The sequence below is a fragment of the Dendropsophus ebraccatus genome, chromosome 3 (assembly GCF_027789765.1).
Source record: "Dendropsophus ebraccatus isolate aDenEbr1 chromosome 3, aDenEbr1.pat, whole genome shotgun sequence".
Lineage (NCBI taxonomy): Eukaryota > Metazoa > Chordata > Amphibia > Anura > Hylidae > Dendropsophus > Dendropsophus ebraccatus.
This window is the reverse complement of record NC_091456.1, coordinates 61,149,149-61,163,199: the sequence shown is the minus strand read 5'-3', so window position 1 is coordinate 61,163,199 and position 14,051 is coordinate 61,149,149. Positions and strand designations below refer to the sequence as shown.

General features: G+C 40.5%; 2 protein-coding genes across 2 annotated transcripts in view; one reads left to right on the top strand and one right to left on the bottom strand.

Moving 5' to 3' along the window:
- APBA1 (amyloid beta precursor protein binding family A member 1) overlaps positions 1–14,051 on the bottom strand; it is a 120,382-nt gene that overhangs the window by 22,053 nt on the left and 84,278 nt on the right. The window contains exons 4-6 of the mRNA XM_069961868.1: positions 11,064–11,103; positions 5,364–5,509; positions 2,378–2,410 (exon numbers count right to left, since the gene is read on the bottom strand). Of these exons, the coding sequence (XP_069817969.1) occupies positions 2,378–2,410; positions 5,364–5,509; positions 11,064–11,103 (219 nt within the window). The remainder of the gene's footprint in view (positions 1–2,377; positions 2,411–5,363; positions 5,510–11,063; positions 11,104–14,051) is intronic.
- LOC138785683 (tight junction protein ZO-2-like) overlaps positions 1–14,051 on the top strand; it is a 273,858-nt gene that overhangs the window by 255,790 nt on the left and 4,017 nt on the right. The gene's annotated exons all lie outside the window — the stretch shown is intronic.

The following is a 14,051-nucleotide window of genomic DNA, read 5'->3' as shown; positions in this document are numbered from 1 at the left end:
CACTTCTAAGGGTAGGTTCATACTACGGAATCAGCACGGATGGATTCCGTCGCTCGTTCCCGTTTGCGGCTGTGAGCCTTTCCACTGGCTCCAAAGACACCACTCGGGTACAGGTGATGGAATCCGCCGGAACTTATCCACGTGGATTCCGTAGTGTGAACCCATCCTTAATCAAGTAGAGGCTACATCCTTACTACAGTGATTGTCCCACAAATCAGTACTCGTTTACTCCGTTAAATCATGTAATGCTGTTTTTCAGTTGGAGTGAGTTATAAAATGCTCCTTTATCTACCTGTTCATCCTAAGGATGTACTAAGCATGTCCACTGCTTGTGGTCACACATGCTCAGTAACTCAGTCCTACCCCTTGGACCCTCTTGTTCATAGGCAGCAGACTGAATACTGCTATTGTGCAGGCCAGCTACTAAAACAGTATCAGGACACTAGAAGTAGACTCTTACTGCCACTGAATACATAAGGTGAACGTTCGAAGATGGACTCAAAAGAACACAAGCTGGCACAAGTATATAGGAGCAACATCTAGATACAAGAGTATTTTTCTTTTTAATAAATTCAATTAAACATATTTACTACTGAGTGTAAAATTTGCAACTTTTCTACAGAGTGTAAATTTTTTTTACCCAGCTGAATAGGATAATTTAACAAAATATTTATAAATTTGTGAGAAAAAAGTTGAAAAAAAATCGCAAACAAATTTTTGGGTGAATACTCAAAACAGGCAGATTAAGGCCATGTTTACATGCTGGAACAGACCGGCCGTTCCAGGACCCGGCTGGGTCACGGAACGGACGGTCTCTGCGAAGATCATCCCGGCTGGATGCCGCTCGCTCCATTGTTTGAAATGACAGGGTTTCCTATGGCTGCAATTCGCTGAATGTCAGTTCTTTGCGGTGCCGCTTGGGATCTCGGCCGGAGCGTATATGATGTGTATACGCTCCGGCCGGGATCCCATAGAAGAACATGCAGCGTGCCTAGGCGTACAAAGTACGGCCGTTCTTGCCGATGGCAACAACGGCCGTACTTTTACGCCATGTGATCATAGCCTAAAACAAAGTCCCATCTAAAAACATTCGCCCGTCGAACCTAACAGAGTAGAACAACCCTATAAGCAGCCTCTTTATTTTCTGAGACAATAGCATCTCATTGGCTTCTAAGGGTACAGTTACCATCAGCAAGCAAGGGAATAAAGATTTTTTACACTACAATTACAGTATAGGTCTTGTCCAGAAGAGCCATAATGCAGATTTGTACTACTGTTCTGGTAACTGGCCTACTAACACACACAAACCACTAACAAGGATATGGAGGGTGTACACTACTTTCTGAACAAATTGTTTACATAACCTCTCCACGTTCCCTGTCTTCTCCTGCTCTCAGCTTCCTCCCTCGTCCCGCGGTTGCAGCTTCAGAATGGCCTGTCTGAGCTGACAGATCGCTCAGCCCATCACTGGCCGCAGCTTAGACAGGCCGCTCTAAAGATGCAATCGTGGGACTAGGGAGAAAGCAGAAGCAGGAGAAGACCGGGAATGTGGAGAGGTGATGTAAACTGTTTGAGCAATTGCTGCATGGACATCGCTAACGATGTCCGTGCAGCCCTTGCCTAACGATTATCGGGAGCTCATTTACAGTATTGATCGGCCTGTGTAATAGAACCCTAAGTACATTAAGATCAGTACAAGTGAAGCAATGTTACTTAACACTATACTGTAAATAGAAAATGCCTAGATGTGAACTCAAAAATAGTGTTCAACAACGGAAAACCCTTATTATTTTATTATTTTAACAAAATTAAAGTACAGCACAACATATTTCCATTTCTGCAAACAAGAATTCTAATTTTAGCAAAAAACCCAAGTACTGTATGTATGATCGTAACAAATATGAATGACTGAATGGCCAGTGGTTAATGGGTATATTAAAGTAATGATATTGTTACATCGACTTAAAATGTTACGGTCAAATAAATTTACTTTTGACATCATCACACATGTCAAAACTTGAGGGTCGCACTTGAGAGCCGCTGAGATCATGAGATATAGCCAGACAAAGCATGAGGCAGCTGCGCTTCACTCCACAGCTGTCAATCAAATCCCACTGGTTTGCTCCATTATATTCTAGAATCTTAGGGCCAGGGAGTGAAGCGCAGTTTCCAGCGATATCTTGTGATCACAAAATGACATCCCATGCGATCTCTGTCTTTTGACATGTCTGGTGACAGGTCAAACGAAATTTTATTTGACAGAAACACAGAATTGTTTTTTTTACAAAAAAAGATGACATATAAAAGTAAGATAATGCAAACAAAAGAAAACAAAAAATAACAAGCATAACAACAAAATGATGAGATTGTACTGCACCTTCTTCCTGCTTTTGGCTAATTTCTGGGCCATCTGCTTAGCATGAAATAAACAAAGACAGGAATATGGTTAGAGAATAGGTTACAGATACTACCTCTATTCAGGGGGTATAGTGGGCAATTACACTACTGATAAAGTAAGACAGAACCCAAGAGGCTAGCATTATTGGCTGCGGTGCATTTGGTAGAATGACAGATATGGCTATAGTGCAGATTCTTCCCTCATTTGTGTCTTTGCATCATTAAAGCTATATGGCATATATATATCTTAGGTGTAGCAAATGCCTTAATATCTTCCAAATCCAGCGAACAAAAAAAGAAAATTGGCCTGTATGAAACATGAACTTAACGGTAATGGAGACAACTTATATTAAAATATGGATGTAGCATTGTAAAAATGATGAAAATGCAGGGAATGTAACCCTTCATCCCTACAGTAAGTGTCATTGTATCCACTGTGACACCTGTCAACCACTAGAATGGGAAGTGTGGCATTGGGAAAGAACAATTCCACTACATCTTCTGTTAGCTCCGCTGTGCTAGCTGTCACTCCATTCTAGTGATCATCAAAGGTCAAAGAAATCGGAACCCCACTGATCACACATTGGTGCTTTATCCTAACACTATGCCATCACTGTCTGGGATGAGACAACCCCTTTAACTATATATTGAGAATAAATATATATTAATACATTAAATTAAAATTTTCAAACTACTGTTAATTAATAAAATAGTTTATACTGTTCTGCTTTGTCCACAAAGATGCATTTATTAAAGGAGAAGTCTGGCGAAAGTTTTTATTAAAGTATTGTATAGCTCCCCAAAAGTTATACAAATCACCAATATACACTTATGCTTATAAAGTGCTTTTTTCCCTGCACTTGCTACTGCATCAAGGCTTCACTACCTGGATAAAATGGTGATGTCACGACCTGACTTCCAGAGCTGTGCGGGCTGTGGTTGCTGGAGAGGATGATGGCAGGGGGACACTGAGGGACACAGGGCACTGGAGGGACACTGAGCATCCCTCTGCCATCATTCTCTCCAGCAGCCACAGCCCGCACAGCTCTGGGAGTCGGGTCGTGACATCACCATTTTATACAGGAAGTTAAGCCTTGATGCAATATTAAGTTCAGGGAAAAAAGCTCTTTATAAGCATTTCCCCTAATAAGTGTATATTGGTGATTTGTATATATATATATATATTTTTTTTTTTTGGAGGGGGGGGGGGGGGCAACATAATATTTTAATAAAAATTTTCGCCCGACTTCTCCTTTAAGCAAATCTTAACCCCCAACTCACTCTAAACCGCTGGTACCTTTGTAAAACTGCTAATAAAAGAAGTTAAGTGCTGTGGTCCACATCCTTGGTGGTGCCGTTATTTTTGTAAAAAAAAATTTATTCTAGGACAGCTGGGTCAAAGAGGCAAGAAACAGGTCTGCAGTGCCCTAGGCCTGCAACACCACTTTTTGCCTCTTCCCTGCCTGCTTTTCTTTTCAGCCACATCTCTGGGCTCGATCATGGCCCTTTCCACTTATCCAATCCTGCATATGCGCTGTTGCAACAAGGAGCGGCACAGGTGCAATGCCACATGAGCATAGAGAGTGGGGCTCAGCATGTGCCATGCAACGCAGCATGAAAGGGGCCATAATCCAGCCCAGCAGAGTAGCTGAAAAGAAAAACGTCAGGAAGAGGCACAGAGAGGCTTTGCAGGCCCAACCTATTTGATGGAAATAACACCACCAGCAAGGATTTGGCCCATAGCACTGTACTTCTTTTCTAAGCAGCTACACAAAGAAACCAGCTGTATGAAGTGGGTTGTGGGACACGGATACACTTAAAAAAAGCATTATAGTTCTGTACCACATGGCAGAGGCCCCTTTAAAGCAGACATGATTGAGATCCCCATATACAATCCAGTCCAATGCATTTTACATTGGAGATCCAAACAGAAAGACCTGCAGACTGACAATGCCATGATGTGACAAGTAATACTGTAACATAGTGCACTGACACTTGAACAATATATACAGAAATAGACTGATTTCACAGCATAAATCTAAAGGCGGCCATACACATAACACAGAGGAGTCGGTCGATGGTTGAACAACTGATAAATGAGAGTTGTTTGATAAATGGCTGCAGGATTAATCGTACACATTTTAGTCCATATTTGCCATTACATTTGTTCATACTGGCTATACACCGGGCTAAGGACAAACAATGTGGGAGCATTTTAAGAATATTCTTTCCTGTAATATCATTCATGAACGAAAGATTTTTTTTCCAACTATTGACTGAAAATGTCAAACTCAGTTGACTTCTTGTTCAGCAAGAATGATCAATCATGGTTAAATTCCACCCAACAAATAATGATTTTGGTTGAAATTTTCATACCTAAAGTGTATCGGATCTGTAAGATACACAGAAGCTATCATCCTCTAATGGGGGGATTTATCAAAAATGTCACCTCACATACCAATTGGAAAGAACTTAGCCAGCACACAGGCTTGCAGGAACTATGTTGAGGTGAGTCAATGTACATTGTTTTAAATGTGGCGCATGCAGAGGCCACACCCTCTTTGTGTACGACCACACCCACTGTTCCGCTCTCTCCTTTTCTCTTGGCCAGATTGGTGCAGATGGCAAAAATCTGCATAGTTTTTGAGGAAGATATGGCTTTGCTAGCCTAGATTTTGCCTTATGTGTGAGCAGAAGGGGACTGATCTTATGGAAAACATACAGAAGGGTTCTGTATATATTTTGCACAGTTTTTATTGCCATATGAGACAGGATAGGATCTAGTGAGATGAGGATTATAAAGGTTGGATTGCTGACACATTTTAGTGTTCCGTTCTAACTGATTCATGTTACTTTTATGTTTCCTACTGCAGTGAGATGGATCATGAAAACTACAGTACAGATCATTGGGCCATAACAGTAGATTCTCTATATACAATAGGTGATAAAACACGTAACCCCCTTACCTTAATCCGACTAACTGCTTCTTGTGCTTGCATCATGCGCACATTCTTAGATGGGGTTTTGTCAGACAGTAACTGAGTGGAGCCTAGGTAATTGGCAGCAAAAATGATCCCATCGATCAAATCTTCTGGATCACAGGGTCCAGGAACTAGGATAAATCACAGACACTTCAAAATGAACATTAAAATAAAGAAAATACCCAAAATAGGTTACATTGAAGGGATGGTATGGGAACTTGCATTATCTAACTTGCATGTTATACAAGTGTATTTCTTTTATGATAACACGCTCAAAATGTTGTACAAAGTTTTGAAAATCTTTTTAATGAATTTATATTGTTGTTTTTTTATTTTTAACTACTCACCGTCTATGAACTATAACTCTTATTATTTTTATTGACTGTGCCATGTGGAGGCTTCTTTTTTTGCAGGAACAATTGTACATTGTAATAATATCTTAAATTTTACCATAAAACGTATGGGGGGAAAAAAAATTATTTGTGAGTTGAAATGAAAGAAAAAAAGCAATTTGGCTAATTTTGGGAGCTTTTGTTTTAACACAATGTACTTTACAGTAAAACTGACAAGTTACGTTTTTATTCTGTGGGTGGGTACGATCATAGAGAGATGTGTGAGAATTCAGTTAATAGTCAGGAGGGTGTGGAATTAATATTAATAATGATAGTGAATATCAGGTGATGGATGTTAATATACACTGGCCCTATTACATAAGGGTGGTCGGGGAGATGTTGTCATTCACTATTTGGTAGTTTGTTTCTGAGCTGGAAGAGTCCATTGTGTGGGGAGAGATCTGTGCTGTTCTCTTCCTGGATGCTGGATGACTGTATATGAGCAGCAGTGTAATATGAAGATATCCTGTGTAATATAGAGGAGTAGATGACATAAGTAGTGCAGCAGTAAACTCTGTCCTCAGTGTGGTGTTTTTCTTCAGTGTTCTATGGCTGCAGCTGTGTGTGTGTGCGCGCTATGGCTGCAGCAGGCTGTGTGTGTGTGTGTGTGTGTGTGTGCGCTATGGCTGCAGCAGGCTGTGCGTGTGTGTAGGACTGTGCGTGCTATGGCTGCAGCAGGCTGTGCGTGTGTGTAGGACTGTGTGTGCTATGGCTGCAGCAGGCTGTGCGTGTGTGTAGGACTGTGTGTGCTATGACTGCAGCAGGCTGTGTGTGTGTGCTATGGCTGCAGCCGACTGTGTGTGTATGCTATGGCTGCAGCAGGCTGTGTGTGTGTGCTATGGTTGCAGCAGGCTGTGTGTGTGTGTGTGTGTTATAGCGTGCCCCCACACCCAAAGTGACCCCTCTTTATCACTATGTGTGACTTCTCTATATCACTATGTGTAACCCCCTCTATATCTCTATGGCTGACATCTATATTACAGGTATTGTTAGCAGAGTTACTGTGTGTATGGTGAATATTTAGTTAGAAACATAGAAGATTGTCAGCAGAAAAAGACCCCCTGCTCCATCTAGTCTAGTTGGGAGTAGTTCAGGACATGGAGGCTGGAGACTGGCTGCATCCACTGCACACACAGGAGAATCTGCTTTATATCATTCCTCATTCCCTCAGAAGTCGCCCCAGGATCATGTAGGACATTAGGGAGAAGCTGGTGAGCCAGTGTGATAAATAACTCCCCAGGTATATGACCGGCCATTTATGAAGGAGCAGGAGTCGGGAGTCGGTCCTGATAAAATTCAGGAGTCGGAGTCGGAGTCGGAGCTGCAGCTTACTGACTCCACAGCCCTGGCGTAAACCATTCACACCCCCTGACTGTATAATCCCACCAATCACCTGATAGTCACTCCCGTTGTTAAAGTTTAGTTCCCACTATCTTGGGGACAGGAGGGTGTATCAAGAAACTGTAAAAAGGTGTGTGATCAGGAAATTGTAAGCTGTTTGATAATAGTAACATCTAATTTTTTGGGTCTGCTACAGGCCCTATAGAGCCATATAAGATGTTTTATTGGGTCTCTTTCTGTTGCTAGGACAGAATGATAACTGGTCCCGTTTACGTTTCATTATTCCCAGGGTCAAAGACCTGTGATACAATTTAACAAAGCTTTGGAAAAAAAATTGAACAGCAGCCATTACATAGCAGACCAAGGGTGAATATCCCATGCCCCTGCTATTAAAATAAAGGCCCTGCTGCAAAATTGCATTTCACTAGAAAAAAGGAGAAGCAAACGTGATAAATACACTGCAAGCTAGACGTAATAGTATGCCTTGTAGATATGACACACATTTACTCTGCTGTATGGTTAAGTGGCAAATAGAGCCTGATACTTCCCAATCATCAGAATATTAGGAGTCTGCTACCTAGTGATAGATATTAGATGGATACATTCATAACAGTCAATGCTAAATTCAGTTTTGCTGACCTGTCCTAGTAGAGACTGGTTTTATGAGGTTTATCAATGGCCGAGCCTGTAACTATTTGTTTTATGGGTTTCGGTTTGTATGGAAAATTAAGTGGGGAAAAAGCTGGTAACATGTCCCAAAGCAGCTAAACTATTAATAATGGTAACTCTTATGGTAATTTATTCTTTAAACACCACTCGTCATTTGTGGTCATATCTAGCTAGATTCTCAAACATGGAGGACATCATTTATATGACCAATTAGGAAACATGGATGTTAGCTTGCTGCTATGGAGACTTTCTATCATTGTATTGCTGTGGTAGGAAGATCCTAGTATTTTCTGAAAGAGGTGGAACAAAATTCATCCTTCAAAATCATCTTTTCTTGACTTGCTGAGTATATAGGACATTATGTCCTGTACACAAGGAAAACAAAAAAAACATGTCTAATAGGGTAGAGGATGTGCAGGGTCAAGCAGAGCCTTAAACATTTTTACGTTCAAATCAACTGGTGCCAGAAAGTGCCAGAGATTTGTAATTTACTTCTATTTAAAAATCTCCAGTCTTCTAGGACTTAGCAGCTGCTGTTTGTCCTGCAGGAAGTGGTGTATTCTTTCCAGTCTGGAGAGCAGGAGAGGTTTTTTATGGGCATTTGCTACTGGTCTGGACAGTTACTTTGACAGACAGAGGTGGCAGCAGAGAGCATTATGTCAGACAGGGAAAAACACCACTTCCTGCGGGACATATACCAGCTGATAGGTACTGTAAGACTGGAGATTTTAAATAGAATTAAATTACAAACGTTTGGCACTTTCTGATACTAGTTGATTTGAAAGAATCTTTTTTCCACTGGCGTACCACTAACAGATGATGCTCAACTTCCACCAAGAAAAAGGCTTGTTGACACATACTGTAATACTGTATCTGTATGCATGATCTTGGACTTCCTCTACCCTGTACGATAGGTTTCCCGACAGGTTTACTGTTTGCTGAAAGAATGGGGCTCCATATGAGCCATGTTTTCTGATTTATATCACTATGTTTTCAGATTTTTGTTTTGTGCACTTGGAAAGTCTTCAGACCCTTTCACCTTTTTTATGTTTTGTTATGATGTGGTCTTGTGGCATTTACACTAAACGATGATCATTTAAATTCGAATGATATAACGATAATTCACACAATCCTGGTATCCAATCAATAATAACACAACATTGTGATGTATATGCAATTTGCAAAATAGATTTGTGTGAATACACTATATAGTGCGATAAAGTAACGGCAAGTACTTATGGTGTTGTGTTATTATTGATTGGATACCAGGATTGGACTGACAAGCCCCAGTACACACACCGCAGTGAGAGTGGTTTGCAGCATGGCTGAATAGCCTTGTTGTGTTGATAATTCACACAATAACTGTCTTGTGTAACAGGGTCCTTAGAAATGGTCTTCTTGAGTATGATGCCACAAGGTTTGCACACCTGGATTTTGGGATATGCTGCCATTCCCCCCTGCAGATCCTTTAAAGCTCTGTCAGGTTGGATGAGGATTGTTGGTTAGCAGCAATTTAAAACGCTTTTTAAAGATGTTTAACCTCTTCAACACAGAGCCCTTTGATGCACGGATGTTCGGGTCAAAGTAATGCAATGTTCCTCCCCGCCTTCTAAGAGCCATAGCGCTTTTATTTTTCCACCTGTACGTCTGGTTGAGGTGTCATTTTTTGCGCTATGATCTCTAGTTTTTAGTAATATCATAAAAATTTTAATCGCTTTTTATAAATTTTTTTCTGATATATAATCTATTAAAATCAGCAATCCTGGTGTTTTTTATTTTTTCCGTTTACACTGTTCACCATACGGGAACAATAATGTTATATTTTAATAGATCAGACAATTCTACACGCTACAATATGTAATATGTTTATTTATATATTTATTAATATTTTTATTGTTATAATGGGCAAGGGGGTATTTTAAACTTTTATTGGGAGGGGGTTTATAAAAAAACTTTTTTTAACACTTTTTTTTTCAATGTAACACATGCAATCAATAGATTGCATGTACTGATCTATGCTATGCCATAGCATAGATCAGTGTTATTGGCGATCTATACATAGAGCCTGCCTGAGAGCAGACTCTATTCTAAGATCGCCGATCCGACAGGACAGAGGTAAGTGACTGGCTGCGGGGGTCCTGATCACTCAGTGACAGTAGCTATAGATCGCGTCGTTTAAGGGGTTAATGAGACGCAGCTGCGGGATCGTAGCTGCCTCTCATTACCTCCGGCCCCGGACACACTGATGTGTGCGGGGCCGCTCTCACTGCAGCGCTCCCGCACACATCAGTAAGCCCCTCAGTCAGGAACGTATATATACATTCCTACTGCACTGCGTATCTGCAGTAGGAACGTATATATATGTATTACTGTCGGGAAGGGGTTAATTGGGTTCAAGTCAGAGCTCTGGCTAAGTCAGCTTTTTTTCCAACCCTGACCAGTCAGTAGAAAGGGCTGTGTATATAATGTCCAAACAAAATAATTTACCACAGTTGGACAATCATGGAAAATAAACATCCCAAAAATGATCAAGAGAAATGGAAGACCCCCAGAGCTAATTCCTTAAAGGAGAAGTCCGGCGATTGCTAAAAGCCGGCAGCCTGCAGGGGGAGAGGGAAACTGATGACAAGTAGGCACTTATCTCTCCTTGTGAGTGCCACGAGTGGGAGGAGCAGCCACAGGACCCCCACCAGGCTCCGGGATCTACGAGGTGTCCACGTCACAACCAAGCTGATATTTGCAAAAATGTGTAACATTACGTTTTCACTTTTTAATTTTGGGGTATTAAGAGTAGATTGATATAGGAAAAACTTAATTTTTTTTCTCAATGTAACAAAATGTGAAAAAAGGCAAAGGGGTCTGAACACTTTCTGAAAATAGCAAAATATAATTTATACCAACAAATTAAATATAGCAAAGGAACCTGCTAGCAGACAGAAGGCTATGGCTATGTTCCCACAATGGACGTTGTTTGATAATGACTGCGGTTATTAATGATCACGATCATTATTATAAAATAACGACCGTCATTTTAAAAACAATGGCTGTAATGTTACTTGAAAAAGGAACCTAGCCTGTAAGTGGCACAGGGTTTCCTATGAGCCAACACACCTGCAGTATAAGATATAAAACACAAAACAAAATGATCCTGGTTCAGTCCACATTTTATGTACAAAACCAGAATAATATAATAGGATCCAAAGTCTAAATCTGTCTTGGCAATGAAAGCAATGTACACAGCCGGCATTTCTGATTATGAATGGCAATCTATTCTCATTCTTACCTTCTACGTAGGTCGGGAAGGAAGCCAGGCTTTTTCTGGACTGAAATTAAGACAAATAATGTTTGTTTTTAACTCCAGCAAGACATATGCAGCAAGGTAGGAACGAATGGCATCATGCACATATCACACAAAGGACAGTTAATGCAGTCCGACTGACGCTTGTTAAGAAAAATTAGACTGGTCTCAAACTATTAGCGTTATAGAGGGAATAGTGCGCAGACTTGTTTATAAGGATGTTTCAGTAACTAAGGAATACAGGATTGTATCTGCAAGCTCCTGGTGTGACAGCTGGGTAATGCTTGAAATACTGCATGCTACCTCATGAAGTTACTGCCTAGGAGACTGTCAGGAGGTCACAGGATATCCAGGGGCTGAAACTGAAAGCATGGTAAAATAATTGTATCATTTATAAGTTTGTTGCCTCCTTCGCGAAGCTTCGAGCAAAACAAAACTCTTAACTAAATTGAAAACACAAAAAGCATTGTAAGTACATCACGTAATGTGTATACCAAGTCTCAGTATAAAATACACTACCATATACTCTACAGCTGACGCACTTAAAGGGATTCTGCACTAAAATAAATAAATGTTAAACTATGTAGTTTACATCGAGGGAGGTAAATAAAAATCATTCTTAGGCTGTTTTAACGTAGACGTAGTGGCTTAGTGGCTTTGTGGCTGTTACAAATGTGGCGCATCTTTACAACTGTCTAGTCTAAGTTTTCGACCACTTTTTATCAGGCTTACTTCTAAGCCAAAAAAGTGGTGAAATTTTTTAGGCACATATGAGCCATGCCACTTACCCGATGACACACCCCTTTCCTCTAAGCCACACCCCCTTATTAAGCATATCGCAAATCTCAATTTTTTTGTCCAATTTGTTTTAAAAAATCTCGTGTGTGAGATTTTTTGGAAAATCTGTGCCAAAATTGTGGCACCCACTTCAATTTATCTCCCCCATGGTGCTAACACTTGTGAAGCACACACAGTACATGCAGGGAACAGGAAGCTGAAGGTTTGTCCTTGTAAGCTGCCGCTCTTACTAGGCTGGTTCCATTTAGATCTATGGAAGCCTGCTGCTATGTTAATGGTAGCTAACAGGGACAGATCTGCAGCTGCTCTGACAGCTCCATGCTCCTCTTTACCTGTTATAGATGCCTGGGCAGAAGATTAAGTGGAGAGAATCAAAAATGTATTCTTAGACACTGTGGGCCACATTTATCGACCCCCTATGTCTGTAGTTTGGTTTGGAAAAGGCACACTTTTTTGTACAAGCTCCCATTTGTACAAAAACTAGCAAATTTGCCAGTTTCCAGCTTGAGGCTCGCCAAATTAATTACAACATGCACTATAAAGCTTGAGAGTTGGTGTACATTTCTAAGTGAACATTAAGGCAGAAGGCCTACCGGTCTTAGTAAATTTCCCTCTGTAAACTTAGACCAAACAGTCTAAGAATACGTAAGATTTTTAACAATGGCTGTTTGAAAATGTGGTGCACTTTCAGGCTTTGTTCACAGAACATCCTTTCTCAGCCATATTTCGACTGTCTTTTCGCCTAAAAATGATGGCCAACAAAAAAGAAAAAAAGAACATAGCCTTAGTCTACATCTTTTATTAGTTGAATTACTCTTATGCCAAAAATATGTGCCAGTGACTAATTATCTTGGGCACTTAAGCACCGCCCCTTTCTCTGTGGCCACACCCACTTTGCAGTAAGTACTATTCTCTAGCTGCGCATGATGCAAACGTGTCCTGAAAAATTTGTAAAAATCATTGAAAATGTGGTACAAGTCAAATACCAGAGTATCTCCTTTAATGTATATTAGGACCTTGATGTGCTAAAGGTTTGGAACATTTACATTAGTAAAGTATCCCAATGCCCTTAAAGGACATATTGAAGATTGTGACAAGGCTGTCTGGCTGCCAGTGGCAAGACTTCTCTCAGCTGAAAACAGGAGTGAAAACATTGTACAGTACTCTAAGGCCAGATTCACACATCCTTATATACGATCTGTGCACAGACTGTATGCTACGGAACAGTTTCATGATGATGCTGTGAGCTCCGAAACCATTACACTTCTGTGCTACTGTACTGACATGCTGTGTCAGTACAGTAGTGTGGGGATTTAACTGTTTTGTACGAGTCTGTTCTGTAGCACACAGTTTGTGCACACCATTTTGTAGCATACAATCCATGCACAGACCGTACATACTTAGGCTGGGTTCACACTACATATATTTCAGTCAGTATTGTAGTCCTCATATTGCAACCAAAACCAGGAGTGGATTGAAAACACAGAAAGGCTCTGTTCATACAATGTTGAAATTGAGTGGATGGCCAACAACAGCCGTTGTTTTAAAATAACAGCAAATATTTGCCATTAAATGGTGGCCATCCACTCAATTTCAACATTGTGTGAACAGATCCTTTCTGTGTTTTTAATCCACTCCTGGTTTTGGTTGCAATATGAGGACCACAATACTGACTGAAATATATGTAGTGTGAACCCAGCCTAAACATGTGAATGTTGCCTAACTTGTTATCTTAAAAAGAACTTTTATGCTGCCTTAACCAGTAATCATCAGGGAAGTCCCCAATGGTTTCTGCCTGGTTCCCTTAATTATATCATTCTATGTGCGGCCTGTGTGCATATAACTGGTCTTTTATTATGACTGGAAAAGGGACAGATTGTTTTTTCCTGACATAACAACAAAAACATCAAAAACATACAGAAAGAAACCTGTGCATGATACCAAATATATTCACACACATATGTGAGGTAATATAGCCAGTACTAAAAGGTGAGGTAAAACACTGGCCAACGATAGCATAACAGACCCAACCCACCCCCAGTCAGACCCCAATTGTACATTTTACTGTAAGCTTTTTCCTATTATGGACACACCTTTATATATCATACAAGTAGGAATGCTTTCACAGTATTCTGACCAGATCCTTAGTAGGGCAAAATCAACAAGTGTTAAAAA